The 27041-nt window shown below is 36.1% G+C and overlaps 1 protein-coding gene across 1 annotated transcript in view; it reads left to right on the top strand.

Annotated features, from left to right (window-relative positions):
- Positions 1-27041, top strand: part of LOC149415008 (uncharacterized) — a 40771-nt gene that overhangs the window by 2434 nt on the left and 11296 nt on the right. The window contains exons 3-13 of the mRNA XM_089643041.1: positions 3889-3982; positions 8528-8653; positions 9901-10019; positions 10095-10250; positions 11025-11213; positions 15116-15320; positions 17060-17255; positions 18664-18807; positions 20604-20931; positions 22805-22977; positions 26589-26684. Of these exons, the coding sequence (XP_089499167.1) occupies positions 3889-3982; positions 8528-8653; positions 9901-10019; positions 10095-10250; positions 11025-11213; positions 15116-15320; positions 17060-17255; positions 18664-18807; positions 20604-20931; positions 22805-22977; positions 26589-26684 (1826 nt within the window). The remainder of the gene's footprint in view (positions 1-3888; positions 3983-8527; positions 8654-9900; positions 10020-10094; positions 10251-11024; positions 11214-15115; positions 15321-17059; positions 17256-18663; positions 18808-20603; positions 20932-22804; positions 22978-26588; positions 26685-27041) is intronic.

The raw sequence follows: 27041 nt of genomic DNA, 5'->3' as shown, positions 1-27041 counted from the left end.
GAATTTGAATGCTTGTATGATCCATCCTGAATTATTTGATTGTGTTCAAAATAAGAAACAATGTATTAATTCGACACGAATCTATCTAAAATGACCTGATAATCAACATAACATAACCAGAAAAATGCACACTTTGCGGTGTGCGGACTATGGCGGGAAACTGGATGACGGCGTTGACCACAGATCAATTGGCGTTGACGCTAGCATTCCATAGACATTGCGGCAAAACATGACAGGCGTTGCAGTAGATGGGGTAACTGCAAACATTTTGCGATTCAGCCAACGGCTAGCTAGTCATATATTTAGCCCGACATAGTGAAATACCCCCTTAATCAGTTTGTACATGAGTATTGTATAGCTAAAATAAAACCAATTATGGATTCCTTCTTGTGACTTTACCTCTACTGAGACTGCATAGTATGGAATAAATAAATAAATTTGTGAGAAAGGAATATGAATTAAAAAATTTATACAAAACAAAAAATTATATAAAAAGAAAAATTTACAAAACAATACATTTATAGCCATGGAGAGAGGTTGATAGATATAAATCAAATCATAATAAAGATATAAACAATAGAGACATAAACATTATTCACAAACCATCAGAGAAATATTCTTTTATGGAACTCTTGTATTTGGTAAGTTCGCAACTAAAAAAAATATCAACCTTGGATAATACGCTATTGTAATTATTAGTCTGTTCAGGCAAGAATTTTGCTTAGAGTTCGTTTTGCTTTGATCAGCCTTGAACAGGACACAAAAGCATGTTGAACGCGCATATATATAAACCTTCCGGAAGAATTTCTCTAAATGATAGTGAAAACCCTATCAAACTCCATTGCGTAGTTTAAAAGAATTAAGCCCACAAACAGACAGGTGCATATAGCGACTTTATTTGGTTTTACGCACAGTAGGGCTTTTACATGGATTTTAAGAACAGAATATACCTAGTGAGCTATCGAATACTGTACGCAAAGTTTTTAAAGCATGAAATAATGTTAAACTGAATATGAAATAATATTAGTAAAACATGTAACAGTAACATACAACCAGAGATGTGCTTTATTTCAAATAAATCCATTTCAAATGGAAATGCAAAATGCAAAATGGGTATTTTCCATTTTAAATGCTTTTCTAAAAACCATTTTGCATTTTGCATTTTAAATGCTTTTCTCAATGCATTTTCCATTTTAAATGCTTTTTTGCAACATTCTTCCTACTATCTCCACTCATCTTTTTTTCATAAGCGCCAAATATCAGTCGGTCCTCAACCTCGCTATGAGAGATAATTTCCATTTGTCAAGTTGCTCCCTGGTAGAAGCCCTGACAATTGAGTGATACCATTACAAAAAATACTGATTCAAATAATGAATATGGGGCCATGACGCTGTAATATTAAATGTTAGATAGCAGTTTCTATGTTTTTACGTTGGCAATATTAGTCCCGCGCAATTATTTTGTGGTTTCATAATCTGTAGTCGTGGTGTTTTTGGATTTATCATCAAGTAATATGTTTGTTCTACATTGATGTCCATTATTAAATGACAAAATTGTTAAAAAATTCTATAATAATTTTAATTGTTTGACCTGAGAAACTATTTTGCATTTTCAATGCATTTTGAAAATAGGTATTTTGCATTTAAAATGCTTTTCTAAAACCTATTTTGCATTTTGCATTTTCAAATGGAAAAGTTTTGACCCATTTCCATTTTGCATTTTAAATGGTTTTGGGTACCCATTTTGCACATCTCTGCATACAACATATATAGAAACTAGAACAATACTATATTTAAGACAAATCACTAAAACTACATTACCAACGCAAGTGCTGGTATAGATTATGAGATTACAGAGATGTAGAAGGAATTTTGTGAGACAATAATGTGTATATGTTTGTAATGTCATTGGGTAAGCGGTACGGTATATAAGAAACACAAATTTACTATTCTTTTTAATTTACAAAATCTTATTCGGTTTTTTTGTTGTTTTATTGTTATTATAATTTTTTTTGCATATATCAAAACAGGCATCAGGCATTAAATGCAATTTCATCCCTCTTGAGATATTATTACCGTAATATTGAGGTGTGTAATTTGAGGATTACTGTATAATTAGGTTAATTGTGCATTTTTAACTAACTAACTAACTAACCATCACGCCGTTTCTCCGCAGGGTTAGACAGAGAGGACGGACCGCCAAACAACCCGGTCTTGGCACACACTCCTTGCCTCATTCACATTCATGCATCATCTCATACATTCTCTTCTATTCTCTGCCAGTTCCATACAACAGATGACATAAAAATATTTGCCTTTGTTAGGAATTTAAATGATTGTCTGCTCATCCAACGAAACTTAGTAAGGTTCGGAGCGTTTTGCAATGAAAACAAAATTTACCTAAATTACAACAAATGTAAACAAATAAGCTTCACTAAAAATCATAACTCTATGATACACAATTATTATATTGGCAACTATTCACTAGATCGTGTATACTGTATAAGGGATCTTGGCATACTTTTTGATTCCAAACTTCATTTCGATGCGCATATTAAAAACATTGAGAATAAAGCTTACTGCAAGCTAGGTTTTGTTATCAGAAACAGTCGCGTATTTCGAAAAACTGAAACCTACCTTCTGCTTTACTATACGCTGGTCCGTTCTCAACTTGAATACTGCACCTCCACATGGACTCCACTTTACGAAATCTATAAAGAAAATATTGAAAGTATCCAGAAGAAATTTCTGCGTTACCTCAACCACAGAATGAGCGCACCTAAACAGGGATACACAAATATGCTCTCGAAATATAACGTCTCCACTCTTACTAACCGGCGAACTTACCTTGACCTAATGACCTTGTACAACTTTATCGACTGTCCTGGCTTACTTAATCTAATAAACTTTAAAATACCACCCAGAACGATGAGGCTTAACGATTTATTCCATATTAGCCGGACACGCACAAATGCTGGTGCAGAAGAATGTGCGAATTGTATAATAAAAACCAAAACCTGAAGGATTCCGACATATTTTTTGATACATATAGTACTTTTGGTAGGAAATTGAAGTCTGTTTTTCCTATAAAAAAAAAGAAAATGTGTACTTACTTCATTCACTATACTCTTTAAGTACTTTTTTATGATTTATCTCTAAACTTGTATAAAAAATATTTGTAAACTTTTATTTGACATATAGCATATATAGCATTATCTATATACAAAATACTTTTCTTTTATACTTTTTCCTTATTTAAATGTAAAAAAATATTTAAAATTGTTATCTACCAGTCAATCAGTGAGAAATAGTTAGGATGCAGGCGAATTCTCAAGTTATTGTTTTACAAAATTATCTTTTAATTACTATCTGTATCTGTGTTTTCTCCTTAAATAAATAAACAGGGTAGGTACCAGCACTCCATTGTGGACTGCTAGCTTAGCTTCTTTGGACAATTTTTTGTTAGCGCCAACTGCGTTCAGTCCTCCATTAATGGAGTTACCTGCGTTTACCCTTCGTTCAAAATCTCTGTCAGCCTTCCCATCTCTCGTAAACATGCTCCCTAAATACACAAACTCGTCCACCTGCTCCAAGTATTCCTCATTCACAACTATATTACACACTGTTTTCGTACTCTCTCTTTCAAACACCATGACTTTAGACTTACTTACATTCATCATTAACTCATTCTTCACATATACTTTGTTCATCCTAGACACGAGAGACTGTAGATCTGCCATTCTGTTAGCAATCAGCACCGCATCATCAGCATGCGTTTGAAAACTTCAACGATTCTTTTTGAAAATAACAGAGGGCGCCACTTCCGTTTACATGATCTATCAGATAGATTACGTTTGACTTTTAATTAATGTTAGATTTGTTTTTTCAGGGAAGCCGTAGATCTGAAAACCAAAATACTCCAAGGTAGTGAAACATCCGTGCCCACAACCAACCGAACCCTTTCTCTGACACAATTGCAGAAGGTTTGTAACTAAACTTATTCATTTATTTTATATTATCATTGAAGACAATATTAGCGATTTTCAAATTAAGAGGGGAGCTCACAGAGAGCGGTCAGAGTTCTACGTTCTTTTTTTAAATTTTTTTTTTTTATAGTGAATACCTCACAAGAGTCCCAACTGCTCCCGTCTGGAGCCAGTGAGACTATGGCATCCCCAATTGGGGGATGTTGTGAGGCTGAAGGTAAGTGGGGAAGGGAAAGAGGAAGGTGGGGAAGTACCTGGCTATTCAGATCTAGTCAATAAACACGGCTAAAGCCATTTGGAGCAACGTTTCAATTCTGAATGGTGGTCTTACACCAGGGCGATACTGGTAGTATCTTCCACTCATAGTCCAGTGGTAACGCATTGGACTGCCATTCCGAAGGTCGCGGGTTCGAACCCGGCGTGCGCAAATAAATTTTATTAGATTAATTTGTGTTATTTCACAATTAATTAATTAAAATAATATATAGTATATTTGCGGCACGTTCCAGAGTGGAAGATACTACCAGTATCGCCCTGGTGTAAGACCACCATTCAGAATTGAAACGTTGCTCCAAATGGCTTTAGCCGTGTTTAGTGACTAGATCTGAATAGCCAGGTACTTCCCCACCTTCCTCTTTCCCTTCCCCACTTACCTTCAGCCTCACAACATCCCCCAATTGAGGATGCCATAGTCTCACTGGCTCCAGACGGGAGCAGTTGGGACTCTTGTGAGGTATTCACTATAAAAAAAAAAAAAAATAAAAAAAAAAATAAAAAAAAAAAAAAAAAAAACAACAATATGTATACAAAACGACATTCAATGTGATACAGCTGAAATTTTCTTAAGGCATCGAATGCTACAATAATAGAAAGCACTTCATTTAAACAGGATAAAATAAACAAAAAAGGTGACTTGCCAACAGATATAATCTAGCAAAATATTATAATACCGCAAATAGTAGTGAGTTTATTGTTACAATCAAATTTATCTCCACTTGGCCACTATGGCCGGCGGGTATGGCAAAGTAGCTTCAACAATTCAGGGCTGTCAAAGACTTGACAATTAAATTAAATTGTTTAAAAAATAAAATGGTCTTTTTACAGGTATACACGTGTTCTATTTAGTTTTATACAGTACCCACTGGCGATAGGTTGTGCTTTTTGCTCTGTTTTTCATTCATAACAATAACTATGCATAACCGTGCAATAAATATGGATTAGAATTTTGAATTCTTTAGTAGTGAAGACAAGTTTGTTTTCGAAGTGTAAAGTGACTCTTCCGATGAAACTTCGATAGATGGTAATTAAGGAAAAACCAAACGTTATCATCGATTATACTAAATCCATGGATGTGGTTGATTGTGTTGATCAGTATGCATCGTCGTATTGCTTCTTAAGAAAATCGCTGAAATGGTGGCGTAAACTATTTTTTTGGGAGATGGAGATATGTTCCAGTAACTCATATATTCTATATAAATTTATTAAAAACAATGACAAGGAAAATCCATTTAGCAGTTTGAAATTTATCAAAATTTTAGTAGATCAATTAGTGGGTGAGTACAAAAGTAGATCATTTAGTGGGTGAGTACACAAACAATTAGTGGGCGAGTACAAAAAGCCTCAAAGTAGACCATCTAGTTCCACTCCATCAGAGACCAGGCTCAATGGAAAACTCCATGTTTTGAAAAAAAGGTCCCAAAAGGGACTGTGTCGTCTGCTCGAAAAGGGCAGTAAAAGGTGGCAGACGGGAAACCAGTGAGTACTTGACACGTGTCCTAAAAAACCACGTATGCATTTGGGCGACTGCTTAATAAATATATATTTCTTAACATAATTGCATCTTTTTAATTACTGCCTTAACAAAAAAATATGTTTTTCTAATTTTCTAAAAATATTGTAATTTTTCCTCATATTTTTACATTACATTATGGAGTATCTGATATACAAAGGGTTAAAGTGTCAATGTTTTCTTATAAAAATGTGCTGAAAAGGGGACGAACGTTTAGCTAGGATTCATCATTATTCTTTAACCACTTTATTTATACTTTATTTAACTATTTATTTATTTATTCAAACGCCATAAAATGGCTTTTACAATACAGTGATAATGAATTACAAGTGAATAGTGGTACAGAGGATAATAATAGCAATAAATTACAGAACAATTGATGTGTACACAAAAACACTATTGCAAGTGATGCAGTTATTAATATAAGTACAGTAAGACAATGCATAATTCAAAACAAATATAATAAAACAATAGTTTACATCTGATTGATACAATGCGATTGATAATTTTTGTGATTGATAATGTTTATACAATATGTTTTCATGTACCTTGTTTACATTTTTCTTGACTATGTATATTATATTATATGTACCTTGATTATGTAAATTAATACACAGCATAGTAACAGCGAACAAATTAAGAAACCCACCTAATATTTTTCTTGTATTGTAACTATAAATTGAATTAATCCAATATGTTATCATGTACCCTGATACAGTGTTCCTTAATTATGCATATTATTACATGTACCTTGATAACATTTATCAGGTGTTTTCATAAAAAAAAAACTAATATTCGGGTGTACAAATATATCTGAAAAAGTTTTTATTTTGATTACTTTGAAAAATATATATGTATATAGACTATATATTACTAGCGTAACTATTAATGTAAAGTATGGAAATATAATTCATAACAGCAGCGTGTACAAATGTTAACTAAACCAGGCAATTTGGCTGTCCTAAAACGGGAAAATTTCCTAGTTGGACAGCCAAAGCTTCCTTAATATGTATGTAATTATTTGTATCTAATAAATAAATAAAATAAATAAATAGTTGAACTAATTTATACTAGGCTTTTATAAGACCTGTCATAACTAAAAGTGTGAGGTGTCTATGATAATAGTCAGTAGTGAGTTTATTGTGACCCACAAAATTAATTGTACTTGGAATAGCTGAGTAGGCATCGCAACTTGGCATTAACAATTCAGGGCTGTCAGCGATTCTATGATACTTATGGATAAGAAATAATATTTTTTAATAAAATAATGCATTGTTAGCTAACACTATAAGATATCTGAAGTAAATAGTTTAGATGTAGTAAAATATGATATATGAGCCATACAGAAGAATATTATCATTCCTGACATTGATTATTGTGATTGAGATATGTTATTATAGCCTTCTTATAACTATATTCCGTGCAGTTGAACACATCTACTACTTCTGAAAAAACATCGATACTGCATGCAATCTAGGTATAAGCGAGTATCTAAGTGACTCAGTCCTGATATTTTTGTTGCTATTATTATTGCCGGGTCTTGAATCTTGACTTTAGACCGGTGCCCGCACGGGTTTGGGATTTCATAAACGAGCTTCCAACTATTGGTGATGTGAGCTGTATCCATTGCTTGCAAGGGATCGTGTCTCGGCAAAGATTAAAAATCACCGACGTCAGAATAAATAGACCCGTCCTAAAGCTAAATATGAGTACCATTTCGATCACTTGGAGGCAAACCATGTGACAACCTATTTTCCACCAGCAGGGTTCGTGCATTTCGCATAACGGAATCGCAGTACGGAAAACATATGAAGCTTTGTTCGCAGTATCCTAGAATATAGCTTCATTATTTGGGCCCCTTCTGAACAAAACCAAATCCTCAGTCTAGTCACCTATATATGAGAGAATCATCCTTGTTCTTAACAGGAATGCTCAACACTTCAGAAGCACGCAGAAAAATAATTTTAGGCCAACATTTTTTTAAACTATACTTAATCCACTTATATTGAAAGAGATTAACTTATATGTGCTTAACAAGTACACTCGTGGGAGATCACACGCACTTTTTTATACTCCGAAAGCGAGGACTTCTGCCTATCAGAACGCACCAATCAACAGAGCGACTCAACTGCTTAACGATTCTGCATTGACCATCGACATTTTTAACGTCACTTACAGACAGTTTACCAACTAGCTTTTGCCGCATGTCACAAAACAGTAAAACTGCCTCCATGATCTTCTATACTTGCATGTACCTCAAATTTGTAATCTTTTCCATAATATATTGGCGCACAACTTTTTTAGTGAGAACATGAGTAAATAAATAAATAAATTACATTCTTATTTTTATGCGTCCAGCGCTCATCAGAACATTTTACAAAATAACACATCAATTATAATTTCCTATATAATGGTGAAGAAAATAATGACTAATATTGCATTTACTTAATTTTAAGCTTATTCAGTTTAATAACAAACAGTTTTAATAAAGCACGAATCGAAGAAATCTAATCATTTTGGGATGTTTAGTTATGGCTAGAGATGGATAAACAAAGCTAGGCACGCACCATTGTAAAAAGGATGTCTTGTAAAATACTAGTTGCCTGCGGACTGTCGGATTCATTTATTAGCCAATAACTAAAAGGTACGCGCTTTTGCCCAGCCCCCGCCCCACGCATCTTGGAATTGTAGTAATTGTCTTGTGTTTATTAGGAAGTGTAGTGGTGGATGATTATAAATTGTTGTATTTCTAGGCATACCAGAAAGTGCTATTGGTTGATTTGGACTACGCCTTGGACAAAAAGGTAGAACAGGACTTGTGGAATGTTGGATTCAAAAACCAAATTGAACTGCTGCAGAACAATGCCAAAGACAAGAAGGTGAGACATACATGCAGCTATTAGTATAGGGAGTGTGGTGAGCCCATCGCTCAGGGCGTTGAAACACAACCTGCAATAGCCGTCCCAAGCTAAGGTGAGAGCTACCGTGCTCAGGCTAAATGACACAAGATACAGGATCACATCTTGGATTATTTAGACCTTACCCCAGCACTCTGTTCTCTGCTGGGGAGGACCTTCTATTTCCCTAGATACTCGGATCAAAATGGACCATTCAAACAAAAACTAGGTGCCTTTGGGGAACTTGGGGGGGGGGTGGAGAGCAGAGCTGAAGCTCTCTGGACTCTTCCCTTTTGGGTCTTCGGGGAACCTGAAGAAGAGAAAAAAAGAAAAGAGGGACTCATGAAGACAGGGACCATCATGAGATCTGGAAACAAATTCAAATGAATGAGATGAAATGGGAGAGGGCACAATGGGTCCACGGCCAAAGTGCTCACGGGAACTATTTGTATACCGTCTCTGCTTTAATAAATATATAATTCACACAAATAACTAGCATTGATACAGTCAAGCAATCCTTTTTAACCACTCAGAACATTAGAACGTCAAAAGACGTAAATATGATAATAGCGGTCAAGACATTAGAACGTCTTTTCACGTAAACGCGCGAGATTTTACAAAAATCGATTTATTTCCATCACTAGTATACGGATTGCCATGATTTAAAAAACAGAGTATCGATAATGAATAACGCTACGCGTCTGTATTCAAGAATATCTATGGAACGTAGAGTTGCATTATCTAAGCCGATTAAATCTGTCATCTTGTTCGTTCATAATTTATTGCGTTTCTAAATAATTTATTAAAAATATTTTAGTTTGAACGGTTAATATTTTGAGGTGACTAATAGTTATATTTATTAATTATATTTCTTCAATATATAAAGTGTTATTTCTTTATGATACTCAGAAAAAAGTACATTTTTCAAAGCTTTGAAATAATTGTAAGCGATTTTTACATATTTTTGACGTTTTCATAAAATGTATATTTAGAAACACAAATATTTACGTATTACAACACAATGCGATAGTGGATTTCATAATCTTTCCAAAACATTTTTTAGAATGAGGCTACGTTTCCCAAAACGTGAGTTATGAAGCTTTTAGCAAAACTCGTAAATAACACAAAAATTATCACGTTTTGACAGTTCTCAAAGGAACACATAGTAGATAAAAGTCTTTGTCTGAGAGGTTAAATAAAGTAGCTATATTACAGATTTTTCTTTTCAGAACCCGCGTCGGGCTGAGAACCAAACCCTGCTGTTGTGGGTGCTGCAAGCTGCTACTGGCTTTTACATCTGCTTGCTTCATCAGATCTGTACCACCTTCAAGCTGAACCTTCCATTTAGGTAATTATCTTACTAGCGCTCTTAACTCCTCAACCAGTCTTAGTTACTCTTCGTCACTAATCTGTTGTATTTCAGGTGCAACATCCCGTATCCGTGGGGCGACGTTCCCCACACGGCATTTCGGCCCCCGCAGCCTGCCTCGTGTTGGTACATCTGCCAGCACTGCCTAGTGCACCTCGGGGACTTGGCCCGCTATAGTCGCCAGCCACGGAGGGCTGACTCTTTCTACAGGTTGGCAAACTTAAAAATAATACATTATACAAACTACAACTCCTTAATGATAAATTAATGAAGTTGTTCGACAGAAGAGTGGTATCTGATGTTGAACTTCTAGGTTTGTGAGCCAGTCTGGGGCCTCAAGCGTCGCCCTGTGGACTTCATCAATCCTCGTGGAGAATGAATGGTGCTGGCATTCGTTAACCACATGTTCGGGGTTCTGCACCGCACCGCATTCACATATAGCCGGCTCTTTAAGGCCCCACCTGTACATCATGTGGCACAGCAGCTGTGAGAGCACCTTATCCTATTATGAAGGACCAGAATTTACGAGACAAAGAAAGGCTGAGACGAAGACAGGCTGGGCTAGTGTGGAAAATAACCTTATAATGTCCTGATTGAATCTGTTGAGAAACACCTTCTTATGGATTGTTTCAGATAAAACTACATTGTAGTTCTGTAAACAGTACACTTTGCGTCCAAAAACGTATTTTTCTAATAAATTATTTATTTCAAATAAAGAATTACATAATTGTCCAAAGAAATATCACCATCTCAATGACGATTCTTTTTCAAACATTCTTCAGTCCGGTAGGTACCGTAATATTGATTATTCCGATTTTACAGCTCGTGGTAGGAACTACGATTGTGTGAACTCTGGTGGGATAAAAAGGTAGTATCTAACATAGCCAAACTGGAACCAGAACCCAACAAACAAATTTACAAACAGATGCCAAATGGTTGCGTTAAAACAGTACTTTACCGTATTGTCAAATTATATAATTTCAGGCAAGCGCTGACAGTATCCCCTCGCAACGGCCAGCCCTACAACCAGCTGGGCCTGTTACGTGCCGCGCGAGGCGACCGCATCGGCGCTGCGTATTACCACGCGCGTGGACTGGCCGTGGGCGGCCCTTTCCCGCCGGCTGCAAACAACCTCGCTCGAACGTTGCTCGCCTCCAAACTCATACACGACGGGTAATTAGGATTTATGTTTTTGTGTTAAGTGTACACGGCAAATCATTCCATGGCTGAGCTGTTGAATTCAGGAATGAGTCGTATAAATATTGGATGCACATTTGATTTGTTTACTGACTGCACCGGCGTCGAAGGGATCAAATGATGCTTGTTCTTTGAAGCATCTTCTATTGAAATACTGAGATAACAAGGATTGCATTGCCCCCAGATTCTAATCCGTTTGTTAAGTTAGGGGAATCTATCAAACGGACAGATTGTTTTTGCAATGATAAGTCATTTTCTTCACAGGCCTTGCAGATGACTCAATTTGGTTCAGCGGTTGTTATCAATCTGTTTGAGTTGAATGTAAAGTTGAACTGTGTGGAGGTGCGTTGTATGCGATAAGGTCAACCTTTCAGGCTAATTTGTTCGCTTTTGGGAACAACTCATATGGTCGCACCTCCCTTACTGTCATGGAGAGAAATATTATCTAAACTGTGTTAATAAAAAAAACACCACGCTTTGTATTCAAATCTAGAAATTAACCCATTGACACACGAAGCCGGCGAATTGCCGGTCAACCATATTATGGTATTAAAGTACTAAGCCGGTAAAACGCCGGTCTGTCTATGCGTAATCATTTTATGCATAAAAAATCATTGAAAACAACTTTACGAATGACGGATACGGGTAAAAATGACTACAAAACTGGGAATCCTATTCTAAAACCCAAGGCAGTCATCGATTATAATCGTGGGGTGGGTGCAGTCGACAGAAATGACCAGTGCTTGGCTTCCTATCCACTAATGCGAAGGTACTCCAAGGGATACAAAAAATATTTTTTTATTTGGCTGACATGGCCTTATATAATACCTATGCATTAACCCTTAAATGCATACTGTTGTAAAACTGCAACATACCGTTCAAACCACCTTTAACTCTTTGGTGTATACTTAATACATGCCGTTTTAGAATTATCAAGTTCACGGTAATATATTTTATCGAGTGGCATCACCTTTTTTTTCTTTCGCGAATGTCAAATGTCACTTTTTCTTCAACAAAGTGAAGATTCTCGAAAATTGGTTGGAGGCTAGAATTACAGTTTGGTTTTGCTGTTATTATTTTGATTTTCTTAGGTAAGTAGATACAATAATACAATACTTATATGTAATAACTCGTATTTTTCCGGTACACTTATTAGTTTTGAGAATTTTTTAAATTGTTCATATTATTTTTTATTAAATACATGGTGTTGTAAATTTGCAACAATTTTTTTTTAATCAAATATCATTAAAAAATTACAAATAAAATAAATTCTTTATATTTCCTTGCATATGCATGTAAATATCTACAAAATATATTTTTTTACAGAAAATTAAATAAATCATGCATTAAAGGGTTAAAGAAAAATATGTCTAATTTGAAAATGTTGACATATAGCGACTATAGGATAGGTATTGCGGAAAACATATTAGAGAATATGACGCTACCACCATACAAGAGGCGAGGAAGGACATCTGGAGGAGCATGCCCTTTACGATTACAGGCTGTACAATGGGCACATTTCCCTAGACAAATTCCTCCAAATCCTGTTAAACGAAACCCGTCGAAAAACCTGTGTAAAGTGTGTTACATTACCGAAAAAGAAAAGTGAATCACGATGGGAATGTGCGAAATGCTTGGTGGCTCTCCACATGTCAGAATGTTGCTGACAGGAAATTGCTGTGATAGAAAATATTAATAAGTTCAAAAATGAATTAAGAAAATATGTCTATCTCAATTATTAATGTTTCTTTTTTTGTGACTTTAGTGAAATATTTAAAGAAAGATTATGTTTGCCAAACAATGTACATGTTTATATGTTTATAAAACTATTAGCACACACGAAGATGTGAGCTAACTTAAGATTAATAAATAAAATAAATGTTTCAAAACATACCGTACCCTTCCAAAACTGCCTGGAGATGAAGATTAAACAAATATCCAAATAACAAAAAAATATATATACAGGGTGTCCGGAAACTCGTAGTACAAGCGGGAAACTGGTGAATCTACATCACATTTGGAGTCGATTTCGTAGTATATATTTTTTTGATTTGAGCTTTCGCTATCGAGTAAATCGAGTTAGAAGTTGATTTTTTTTTAATTTTTTTTTTATCAAATTCTTATAAATTATTACTGAAGATCAAAGTACCCAACTAATTAAAACTATTTGAAAGTAAAACAAATGAAGAAACTCGGATTTGAAGCATTATTTTGAAATCACCCTTCATTTAACCCGGTGTAATCATAAAATATTTCTGCTCTGCAGGGTTAAAACATTTGTTGTTCAACCCTAAACACCAGAAAAAACTTTAACCCTAAAATAGCCGAAAATTTTTTTTTTTTGTTTTTTTTTTTTTTTTTGTGAAAATGCTCAAATCAAAAAACTTTATGTTTATTTGGGTTCCCCATGTGGTGTAGATTCTCCAGTTTCCCGCTTGTACTACGAGTTTCTGGACACCGTGTATAGTTCTATGTTGTACCGTTTTAATTTTATGTGAAGTTTAGTGTTAAGGTTTCTTTAAAATAAAAGTTGTAATAATTAACCCCTTCAGTAATCATTTAAAAATTAAAAATGGAAAAAAAAACACCTTTTTTTATGAACGAATTTTATTTACTCAAAATATATATCCTCATATAAAAGCCATTATATAAACCTAAAATGGGACTGAATATGTATTGATTGTGGTGCATAGTGTGAAAAAATAATAAAACATTTTCTTTAGTATGAATTCCGAATTCTGACACATAATAGCCGCCCGAGTATACTCGGGCGTGGTGCTTAAGAGGTTAAATAGTGTTTTTAATTAACAGATTAAGTCATATTATTAGTGGTGGAATGGGTTAACCACAGAATAATTAAAATGTGCACCTTTATGAAACCAAACGTGCCGACCGCAATTTAAAAAAAACTTTATGAATTTTGTTATAAATTATTTTGATATGAAATGACAAAGAAGTGAGGTGACAATAATTATGTAAAACATTTTTCTAATAAAATATGTGTTTTTTTGTATATTTTTTTTTTGTTACATATCAGTATATATATATTTTAGTTACAAGAAAAGTAAAGTGAGCATTTTTATTTATATTTTTATGTTTGCATTCAAAATTTGAATATTTAAAAAAATATATGTCTATTTCTAATATTAAAATTTGAAAGCGTATTTCATCGTCTTCAGATCTAGGTAATGAATATTACCATAGCCATTTTAACACGACGATGGGATTGAGTCAATTAAATGAGACGGGTCATCTCAAGGAGTGAACATGGGTCTTGAAGAGTCCCATGTTGTAGGAGGGAGGAAACACAGAGGCCGGCAGTTCGTTCCACAGCCGAGCTGTTGAACTTAAGAACGAATCGTAGAAGCGACCCGTTCTCATGTGACAAATGTCAACCGTGTACAAATGTTGGGCGCGCGTTTGGCGTGTATCCCGACTACGCACCGGTGCCGAAGGGATCAATGACGCTAGTTCCTCAGAGCATCTTCCATTGTAATACCGATAGAACAAGGACAGCATACCTACCTGACGCCTGTGCTCTAAAGATTGCAGTCCGTTTGTTAAGATTGGGGAATCTATCAAACGGACCGCCCGTTAAAAGAGAGAGTATGTATAGTTTTACATTAACTATGAATTCATCCCTCCCATTGCAGTGCAAGGCGTTGGGTCGAAAGGGTCTCCCGTGAACCCGGGCATCTCTGCTAAGTCAACGGCCATAACTTGCCACTTGAAGTGACCTATGGCAGAGGTGTTTGCTATCCAATAAATGATTCCGTGGGTGGCGTTACCCACATTCTCCTCCCACGATGCGATTTCTCTCACCAGTCGTTCCGTATCAATTCTACACATATCGCTTCAACTTGATTTGTTTTTTCCAGGTCGCTATCGCCAGACTCTCGTTCGGCGCTGTCCCCGTCGGCGCGCCTCAACGCCCACAGCTATACTGGCGGCTACATGGCCGTGCATCACCGCCTGCAGACGGCCGAGGGACTGGACGAGGCGAAGGCCTTGCTGCCCGCTCTGGCATCCACGCTCACCGCTCTGGTCGCCACCGATGAGTTCTCTGCCGATGCCATTGTCAAGGTTACATTATATTACGCTTTACAGAAACTGAAAGTGGAAACATCACGACTATTAGTTGCCCGCTAAGTTCAATGGACTAGCTTTATGGTAGAATATTGATCGTAAGGGCACAAATGAAAACAGAGGATTTTTTTAAAATTATTATTATTTATTGGATAATTTGTATAGCGCCGCTTTTGTGAGATATCACCTCAGGGGCGCTTTACAGTTGATGCAGGTATTACAAAAAATATAAATATTACAAAAATAAAGTGAAGTTAAGTAAAATGAAGTATAGGAACAGGAGACACGAAGATAGAAGATGGAGACTCTGCAGCAAGAATCCTAGGTGGTGAAGATAATTCTAAAATATACATTTTGGGGCATTTTCGCCAATGTTTGTACATTGCATTGCAAATTTTATCACGTCCCATGATTTTGAATGGTTTTTTCGTAGTTACTTATTTTAGAATATTGGAAAGTTACTAAAAGTTTATCAGGCCTGTAATCCCGTTTTTAGTTCATTATGAACTTGGATGTTCCGGGATGTTCTTGAATGTTCCAGGATATTCCCATTTCACAACAATTTCACATTTCACAACATTCCGGGATGTTCTGGAATGTTGTGGAATGCTCTCGAATGTTCTGCACCGTTCTAGAAATTTCTAGAGGGTGCTATATAAAAGGAAATGTAGCGTTTGGCGATGGTTATAGACGTGGACTTATGATTATAAGTCCACGTGTTTCGTGCAGTACACGAAGGGTGGCAGTGCCATATAATGCGGGATGCGGGTTTCAGTACCAGTAAACCTACATCAATCCAGGTACTAGCTCATTCAAGGCACGATATCCCTCAACTCCACGACTCCACTCAAGCCGGGAGTTCAGCTATCTTTTTCTGCTACCTCATTCAGAGCGGGACAGGGGTTCAATGACAAAAGAGTGATATTTTACAATGATATATTATGGCAGGGTGTCGTACACCAAAACAAAAGAGAACAACACAGAGCATTACAAACTTATACGTACGGGTACATGGTAAACATTAGGGTACATGGTTATTCCACCTAACTCCGACCTCTCTCTCTTATTTATATTACGAAAACGGCACTGAGATTTATCATAGCACATGAATAGGGGTTAAAAGGATCAAGCTTACATAGGTTTCTTCTATCGATGATGCGTGGTGAGGCCGCCATTTTGTGCCACGCAGGGGTTAGTTCCGAAGCTGGCCGCCAGGACGCCGTTAGGTAGCATTATTATTATTATTCTTATGATTCAAACGGTTACATAACAAGGGCGAAACTTACAGCCCTTATATCTTATCTTAAAAGCACGCCCTTCAGGTAAAAACGGGAACCTTCTTCATGGATAGGAGATAGAGGGCTTCCACACCATATAACTCCCTTGATCGTACCGGGACTCGTTTCAGCGATACGCACATTGTACACTTACTTTTATTATATATATTGACAAAGTATTTCATTTTCATATAGTTAAAATGACGCCACAAAGTTGTTTTGCAACTATTGAAGAAGTAAAAACATCTATTTGAATTACACTCTTATTTTCGTTAGTGAATGAATGAATGTAAATCTTGGAAGTTGAAATTAACCAACTCCCCGACATCTGATCGAGCTGAAATTCGGTAGATAGACTCGTTGTCGATGACAATGAATTCTATAAACTTTTGGTGGCAATATCCATATGTAAAAAGGGTGTATCAGCAACCATCATGTACAATGTAACAAATGTTCCAGATGTGCTGCCTGGACCTGTACGCCGTGTTCTCCACGACGGACGGCCACAAGCTGACAGAGGACTCCATGACGGAAGACGAGCGGCAGGCGCTGGCCATCGCGCTCGAGCTGGTGGCCGGCACCCTGGCCGCTCTGCTGCTTCCCGCTCACACGCGCGCGCAGGAGGAGATGCTGACTTACCCGGCGCTGCCAGCTGGTAAATGAACTATTCCATTCTACTTACAAGCTTGTGGAGTTATGAAGAGCCCCGGATTATCCGAAGGAATAAAAACAGATGATTGTAGTTTATACCACATGATGGCCGACTTACAAGAAAACGAGTTGAAGAAGTGACTCGTTCTCATTACACCAACATCAACTTTGAAACGGTGTTCAATTCGTCTGTCGAGTTTTGCATATGATTATCGGTGCACAGGGGATCAATTGTGCTAGCTCCTTCGAGCAGGCTCTATTGAAACACCTGTAGAACATACTCAGCATGCCCACATTGCTTCAATGCATTAGAGACGGCAATCTATCTGTTATCAACGAATTGTCAATCAGAAGAACCACCTTTTTAATTAAAACAATTTAAATACCACATGAGAGTCTTAACTGCTCCCAACTGTCTAGAACTATGTCTTTCCCAATTGGAGTATGTTGTTATGTTAGCTGAAGGTATTGGGGAGGGGGATGGGATGAACAAGAGGAAGGTGGAGAAGTACCTGGCTATTCAGATCTGGTTTAACAGGTATTTTGGAGCCCAGCCCAGAGGTGGCTCTCAAATTCAATTGTTGGGCATACTTGAGATTTGTATAGAGTTAGCAACTGGTCACTATTGAAGACTCTGCGAGCCCTATATAAGATGTAATACTGTACATTTGGTCTGCAAAGTCAGTAAGGCATTTAAGAATCATTTATTTGTTTATTTAACCACTCAGAACATTAGAACGTCAAAAGACGTAAATATGATAATAGCGGTCAAGACATTAGAACGCCTTTTTTTATCACTTAAACGCGCGAGATTTTACAAAAATCGATTTATTTCCATCACTAGTATACGGATTGCCATGATTTAAAAAACAGAGTATCGATAATGAATAACGCTACGCGTCTGTATTTAAGAATATCTATGGAACGTAGAAGTGCATTATCTAAGCCGATTGAATCTGTCATCTTGTTCGTTCATAATTTATTGCGTTTCTAAATAATTTATTAAAAATATTTTAGTTTGGACGGTTAATATTTTGAGGTGACTAATAGTTTTTAATTATATTTCTTCAATATGTAAAGTGTTATTTCTTTATGATACTCAGAAAAAAGTACATTTTTCACGGCTTTGAAATAATGGTAAGCGATTCCTACATATTTTTGACGTTTTCATAAAATGTATATTTAGAAACGCAAATATTTACGTATAACAAAACAATGCGATAGTGGATTTCATAATCTTTCCAAAACATTTTTTAGAATGAGGCTACGTTTCCCAAAACGTGAGTTATGAAGCTTTTAGCAAAACTCGTAAATAACACAAAAATTATCACGTTTTGACAGTTCTCAAAGGAACACATAGTAAATAAATGTCTTTGTCTGAGAGGTTAAAATACAATTGTCTTTATTTGCAGTGAAAGTTCTTCTTGAGTGGCTGAAGATTCATCCCGAAATGTTGAAAGGACCGGCCTTTGTTTCCCGTCTCCAGCTGTGGCCCGGCCTCTGTACTCTCCTCAACTCGTTGCAGCGCTCCATCAAGGACTTCTCCGCATCGGACTGTGAGTTACCTTACTTTAAACTGTTAGCATCATGTTCAAATATTGGCGCCACTGACTTTCGTCTGTTGTCAACACAGAATCTGAATTCTTGAAATATTAGTTACAATTTTGAAAAATGACAACTAAACATAGAATCTAAATTGATAAACCAGCCCATCGGGGAAAGGAGAATAAACCAAGTTACATGAAGCGGGGAGGTGGCATAACTGTCTTCCTTTCTGTGATTTGTTAATAAATGAATCTGTACAGGCAACTAGCATTGTAATATCACTATTAAGTCTTCTAAAATTACTAGTACTTTTTACAATTTGTCGCGCAAATTGCTAGCTGCGTTAAAAACTTAACTACGTATCCCAAATCGGGTAAACAAAATTCAGGCTTGCTTCCAAAATTTAATATTTTGTTACACTATTTACCTAGACACTTGTACATGTGTTTATAATTTACCCACCTCATTCATTTCTAGTGTCAGTTCAGTTAAAAAATACCAAATCAATAAACAAAAGTTTAGGCTTGTTTCCAAAACTGAATATTTTGTTACACTATTTAGTTAGACACTTTTACAAAAGTGTTATAATTTACCCACCTTGCTCATTTTTGCGTCACTACGCAACCCGATTTGTAGACTGTTCAGTTAATAACGAACATTTAAAGATCCACAATGGATTGCGCTGCAAACCGTCGTCTTACTTTAACAAACTTTACTTTTCTGCACAGGATCTGGCTATTCGGCAGTTAATGTACGACTGATGTCGAAGTTTATTCAATGCATTTTCGAACCCTAATGCATAGTAGGGAATTTAATTGTAGGAACTAGTAATGGGTCAGTAATGGTACAGCTCAAAGATTCGACTCAATCGAACATAGGCTCAAGCTCAATTGAACGAGAGCCGTGAGCTCAGAGCGTACGAACAGTGAGAATACCGTGCTTGTCCGATACGACCCGCCCAATACTGCTCCCCGGTACGGCTCCCCCGATATGGCTCCCAGCGTATGAATGATCATACAACTCTTGATACCAGTACGCCGCCTGGTAGCACGAGAAAAATAAGATGCTACGACGTTAGTAGGTGTAGGTACATGTGCCCGAGTCAAGATGTCGCGCTGTCAGACGCTGTTCACCTCTCTGACAATGTAATAACAGATAATTTTCATTGATTTGGAGAAAACCGCAAAAAACTGTCACATCTCTAGCGTACATAAGTAATTGCATTACAATTTTTTATATAATGAATTGGAGTTATAAAATTTCGAAAAGCATTTGTTTTTCTCTATATGTCTAGCAATAATTAAGTAATTTCGATAAATAAAATGGATAAAGCGGATTTTGATACTCACTTCGTGATATAGAGGCTTTTGAAAGTCAACTGAGCCGACATGGCGGGTTTAGAAACACACGCATAGATCATTTTGACACACGAGCGTGGCGTCAGAGCGGCGGCCATATTGTATTTTGGAAAAATAACTGCTTGTGATTGGTTGAATCCGATATAGCGCGTTTTGATAGTAACTTTCTGTATGATATAGCGGATTTGGTTTCTCACTCGCAGTTTTAACATGGTTTTTGGTCGTGATAAGGAGGGTTTTGAAACTCAATTTTAGGCTCCTCTTGTTGCTCGCAAAAATGTGAACAAGATGTCATACTCAGATCATTTTGTCAAAAAATCGGATATAGCGGGTATAGAAATTATAGGATTCATATCAGAGTTATCCAACTGCTAATTTATAAATTTGTGTAAAATATAAGATTTTTAAAATCTTCCATCATGTAACTTAAATTTGTTTTTATTCCACAGATGAAGTAGTTCCATTACCAGAGGATGAAGAGTTGCAAGGGTACCTACCCATCGACCTGGCGTTCTCCAAGCTGCACTTCCTCAACTCTGCCGCCAGCATCCGCAGCACCCAACACATCCTGGCCACAACTGAGGATCTAGAGGGAACTCCAATCAGGGAGATGTTGGCCAAGATAAAAGAGAGTAGCCAGCTGTCGCATTCCGATATCGAGGCCTTGAAGAAGGACCCTAGTTTTATAGATTCGCTGAGGGCGTACCGGCTCATCGGGTTGGGAGAGTGGTTGGCCGACCACCAAAAAGAAAATGGGATGGAATATATCAGCGTCAGGTGAGAAAGTATTTTTTTTCTATTGTTCCTGTGATATCCTGGAGAGTAGTTTAAGAGGCTATCCATAGGTGGCACATAGCTGTCGATAATGCAGAGAGTTTAACCTCTCGGACAAAGACTATTATTTACTTTGTGTTCCTTTGCGAACTGTCAAAACGTGAAAATTTTTGTGATATTTACGAGTTTTGTTAAAAGCTTCACAACTCACGTTTTGGGAAACGTAGCCTCATTCTAAAAAATGTTTTGGAAAGATTATGAAATCCACTATCGCATTATTTTGTTATACGTAAATATTTGCGTTTCTAAATATACATTTTATGAAAACGTCAAAAATATGTAGGAATCGCTTACCATTATTTCAAAGCCGTGAAAAATGTACTTTTTTCTGAGTATCATAAAGAAATAACACTTTATATATTGAAGAAATATAATTAAAAACTATTAGTCACCTCAAAATATTAACCGTCCAAACTAAAATATTTTTAATAAATTATTTAGAAACGCAATAAATTATGAACGAACAAGATGACAGATCCAATCGACTTAGATAATGCACCTCTACATTCCATAGATATTCTTGAATACAGACGCGTAGCGTTATTCATTATCGATACTCTGTTTTTTAAATCATGGCAATCCGTATACTAGTGATGGAAATAAATCGATTTTTGTAAAATCTCGCGCGTTTACGTGAAAAGACGTTCTAATGTCTTGACCGCTATTATCATATTTACGTCTTTTGACGTTCTAATGTTGTGAGTGGTTAATTATTTTATTTTTTATTTATTAACTTTAAAAATACAGCTTTTACTATTAAGTCCCGCTAAACTGATTGACATCAGTTTATCAACGGGTTCTTTTACATGTACAATTTTAACAAGTACATAAAATATACACATAATTACATTAGTACAAAAAAGTTCTTTCACATAACCATTTTTTTTAACATAATTTCCTTCTGAGAGTCAATTCACAGCTTTTTATTGAATAAGGTAACATGTTGTAAATTATTGGAATGAGGTATTCTAGAGTTCTTTAACCGTATTTATTCAGGTATCTGGGAACTACAAGTCCATCGTTTGCAATCAGTCTTGTATTATGAACATGTGTCACTATTTTATTATGTTCAGATTGAGATGTATGCTGACTCGCAATTTTAAGCCACAATAAAGCACGAACAGATAATAAATTTACAGAATTGTATAGTAATGACTTGGTACGTCATGTCTTTGTTCGTATTTAGTTTTGTTTAATAATAATTTTACCCAAGAATATTGTACATTTTGGACTGAAACAAGATTTGTTTTTGTTGAATGTCTCCATGAAGTTATTCCATATATTATTAGGGATTCCGCCAATGACAGGTATACTATTCTAAGTGTATTTGGTGGAACAAAAAACTTCAATCTATAAAGTTTGCTCACTATAGCTCTAAGCCGTGTGCAGACTTTTGGTATATGTATATCCCATTTAAAATGACAATCAATTGTTAAGCCTAGATTACAAAAACTAGTTCAATATGTTATTTTTTTGTGAGAGTTGAGAGTGAGTCTATTCGATACTATTGCAACCTCAAGGTCGAGGCCCAGAATTAACCCCTACTGCCTGCTAAAGAAGCCTTCAGAACTAATTGTTATCTATCACAAATAAAGTCCAAAGTGGTTGTTTTACCCCGGAGTTATATTTAAAGAATTGTCTGGAGCCAGTGCGACTATGGCATCCCCAATTGGCGTACATCTTTGCGCTTCGTTTTGTTTTTATGATTTCTTTTCTTTCAATTCCACTACAAAGTTATGTGCAGATACTTCAATGGTTTAGTAAACGTAATATTATATGAAACTGTTTGTTAAATAAAGTAAAATTGTGTTTCCAGCGAGCTGGACGGTGTGAAGGTGTTCAGTCCAGTGCACGGCTCTGCGGAGGCGAGTCAGGAGCTGCAGCAGGCTATCGCGGAACTGACGCAGCTGCGGGAGAAGCGGCTCAGCGAGTGCCTGGAGCTCGAGAGCCAGCTCAGCGAAACCATCTCCACCACATCGCAGCGTGACGGTAACTGTCTATTATTCACTCATCAAATCAGTATTGTAACGGGAGCTGCAACAGGGACCGATCGATCGATAAAACCATATATCAATACCATATTGACTAAATCTGTTATCTATGTGTATTAGGCGGTATGTTCGAGCACGGTCAACAATTGATATAACAATATTAGATTATAACAGTAGACAAAAGCCACCTAACTTAGCGCAGTCTCTACGATGTCAGATAAGCTTTGGTTGACTGTCAATATACACAACTTTTTGATTAATGTCGTTCGTTATTCCAAAAACGGAGATAGACAATGAAGCTCTTAGAATTGAAAGACATTGTATTCATGATTAATTAAATCCATTATTTTCCTTCGGGAAACCAAGGAGGAGTGGAGAGGTGAGACCCTCTTCACTAGTGGGGCCTTTAGGGAACCAAAGGGGATTGGAGAGGAAACACGAGACCTGGGAAGACACATTGCGGAATCAGAAGACATAGCCACATATCCAATAACAACCCTGGTGAACTTTATAAAAGGGACCGGATGACTGTTAAAGGAATGAGGTAAAATGGGAGATAGTACAATGTGCCTATGGCCTAAGTGCTCACGGGAACTATATATAAACCGTCTCCGCTCTATAAATAAATAAATCCGTTTGAGCTTAGAGAAATGGAATTCAGAAGGTAGTTCAGAATATCACGAGTTATGGCTAAAGAGATCAATTCACTTTTTGCCAATGTATATTAAAGTGAGCGTAGTTTAGCTTTTGATGTTTAGAAATGCCGATCCATAGACAATATGCCAGTGTTGCTATTGTAGGTTGATTTTTTATTTATTTCATTGTCAATATCAGCTTGGCTATCGACATGCCTAACAAGCGCAACCGTGATAGGGAAATCGGTATAAAATCATAGTCAGGTAACCCTTCAGGCTAATTTGTTAGCTTTTGGGAACGACTCGTACGGTCAAACAGAAATCGTTGTGTCTTCCTTACTGTTGTGGTGAGAAATATGATCTAAACGGTGTTAGAAAGAGAAAGACCATGCTTTATATTCAAATCTAGAAGTTAACACACAAGAATTAAAATGTGACAAACTCCAGCCTGGCATGTGCTAATGTAACTTTCAATGCTCAGTGAAAATCCGGCAACTGTCGCGACGTCTTGTTTTATGCTGACCAGAGACGGCCGGCATAGTCCAGTGGTAACGCATTGGACTGCCATTCCGAAGGTCGCGGGTTCGAACCCGGCGTGCGCAAATAAATTTTATTTGATTAATTTGTGTTATTTCACAATTAATTAATTAAAATAATATAAAGTATATTTGCGGCACGTTCCAGAGTGGAAGATACTACCAGTATCGCCCTGGTGTAAGACCACCATTCAGAATTGAAACGTTGCTCCAAATGGCTTTAGCCGTGTTTAGTGACTAGATCTGAATAGCCAGGTACTTCCCCACCTTCCTCTTTCCCTTCCCCACTTACCTTCAGCCTCACAACATCCCCCAATTGGGGATGCCATAGTCTCACTGGCTCCAGACGGGAGCAGTTGGGACTCTTGTGAGGTATTCACTATAAAAAATAAAAAAAAGAGATGTGCTTTATTTCAAATGGAAATGCAAAATGCAAAATGGGTATTTTCCATTTTGCATTTTAAATGCTTTTCTAAAAACCATTTTGCATTTTAAATGCTTTTCTCAATGCATTTTCCATTTTAAATGCTTTTTTGCAACATTCTTCCTACTATCTCCACTCATCTTTTTTTCATAAGCCCCAAATATCAGTCGGTCCTCAACCTCGCTATGAGAGATAATTTACATTTGTCAAGTTGCTCCCTGGTAGGAGCCCTGGCAATTGAGTGATACCATTGCAAAAAATACTGATTCAAATACTGAACATGGGGCCATGACGCTGTAATATTAAATGTTAGATAGCATTTTCTATGTTTTTACGTTGGCAACATTAGTCCCGCAAAATTTTTTGTGGTTTCATAATCTGTAGTCGTGGTGTTTTAGGATTTACCATCATGTAATATGTTTGTTCTACATTGATGTCCATTATTAAATGACAAAATTGTTTAAAAATTCTATAATTATTTTGATTGTTTGACCTGAGAAACCATTTTGCATTTTCAATGCATTTTGAAAATAGGTATATTACATTTTGCATTTGAAATGCTTTTCTAAAAACCATTTTGCATTTTGCATTTTCAAATGGAAAAGTTTTGACCCATTTCCATTTTGCATTTCAAATGGTTTTGGGTACCCATTTTGCACATCTCTGATGCTGACCCTGTACTTGAATGTCTACCTGTTCTCGTTTTAAAGTTAAAGCGTGATATAAAGCCTTCCATGTTTGCATATCGGAGTTTTCCAAGCCTTCTCCGTCCAAGGCTGGCAGTGAACCTGTTAAGCTTATCAATCCGATGTTGTTAAGTTATCGATTTGACCGTGCTGGGACACTAGTCCATCTATATCTACGAGTTTGTGAAGTCTTAACCGTTCAGGCTTTTTAATATTTGTCCCAATGGCGGTGTTTACTCAGAATGCTTCCGAGATATTTTGAATATGCTGTGTATGTATTTTTATTTTTGAATGTGCTATTAAAATTATTACCATTTTAGAAACCAAATAAAATTATCTTTCAGATGTTTGTATTTGAAATAAACATTTTTCTAAAATAATAAAATTTTAATATCAATCATTAATTTTCTTTTTAAGGTTTTATGACAAAGGATAACAAATTATCATAAGCAATAATTTAATAATTATAATAATATATATAGTAATATAATATATTTTAATTAACTTATAAAAAAAATTAATTAACTTATAATAATTTGTTATCCTTTGTGCTATGCATAAAACCTTGTCTTATATTAAAAAAAATAATAATATTTGACAAGTTAAAATATTTCACCAACAAATGTAGATATAATATGTCTCGACGCCATCTAGTGGGAAAATTTAGCACTAACAAAGCCTTTCCTACAAAAATAAAGTTTCTTGTTTACAGGTGAAATAATATAATAGGCAGTAATTGTTGATTGAACTACTAGTACATATTGAATTATTTGGCGTGTTGGAAATAAGCTTATGTGGCTCAGTGGTACAGAGCATCTGACCGGACATCAGAAGGCGCGGGTTCAATTCCCGTTGGCGGCATTTACAATTTGTATTGATATTTCAAGTGACTAATTATTGCTCATAATAATTTCTAATCATAAAAATGTTAAAAAAAAAACTTTCTGAAACATTTTGACTCGAAACCTCGATAATTTTGAAAGATTTCGATATTCAGAAAACACATTTCTTTTGTGTAGGGAATTTGTAAGAAAACTGTCCTTTCACTTTTTATGACATTTATACAATGAGACTTCAATGAAAAAATCCCGCCAATTTGTAATCATGCACTTGATAATTTTTTGGGATTTTATCCGTGGAATCGAGTATAAATATTTCAGATAAACTGAGAAGAATAATTATTTCTCTTTCCAACGATGAACAAATCACATGTTTCCGCATTATAGAAAAAAAGATAAAATCACTTTTATAATTTCTGTATGTCTCCCCGGTCAGATCTGTTCTCCTGAGCCTCTAATGGAATATAAGTTGATTTTTGTTCCTTTCAGAAGACAACCTGAGTGACTTGGAGAGCAAGACAGGTCAGTTGGGACTAGCGGAAGAGATGTCCATCCTCATATCGGAAGTTGACATTAAAGAAAAAGGTGGGACTTTATTACCTCTCTCTTTTTATGTTGTTTTTTATCACAAAATCATAATCGTAGCATCTTTATTAATGAACTAAATAACCATCACGCCGTTTACCGCAGGGCTAGGCAGAGAGGACGGACCTACTTTTCTGTCATTTTGATTCTTGACTTGGCCCTTGTCTTCTTTGGGCATCCTCGACTTCTTGTACTATTCACATTTGCATTATATATATTCTCTTTACACTCCTTTCTTCGTTCATTAACTCTCGTAACGTCTTTATAACATTATTTATACTATGAATTGGGCTGGTAGAATAATAGTCAATGTTACATTGTCTGTTATTATGTAGGTATGTACTGTCTTTTCTATTT

The sequence above is a fragment of the Hesperophylax consimilis genome, chromosome 19 (assembly GCF_061612785.1).
Source record: "Hesperophylax consimilis isolate HC1 chromosome 19, BYU_Hcon_1.0, whole genome shotgun sequence".
Classification (NCBI taxonomy): domain Eukaryota; kingdom Metazoa; phylum Arthropoda; class Insecta; order Trichoptera; family Limnephilidae; genus Hesperophylax; species Hesperophylax consimilis.
Note: the sequence above shows the minus strand (reverse complement) of the source record. Positions and strands in the feature narration are given on the sequence as shown.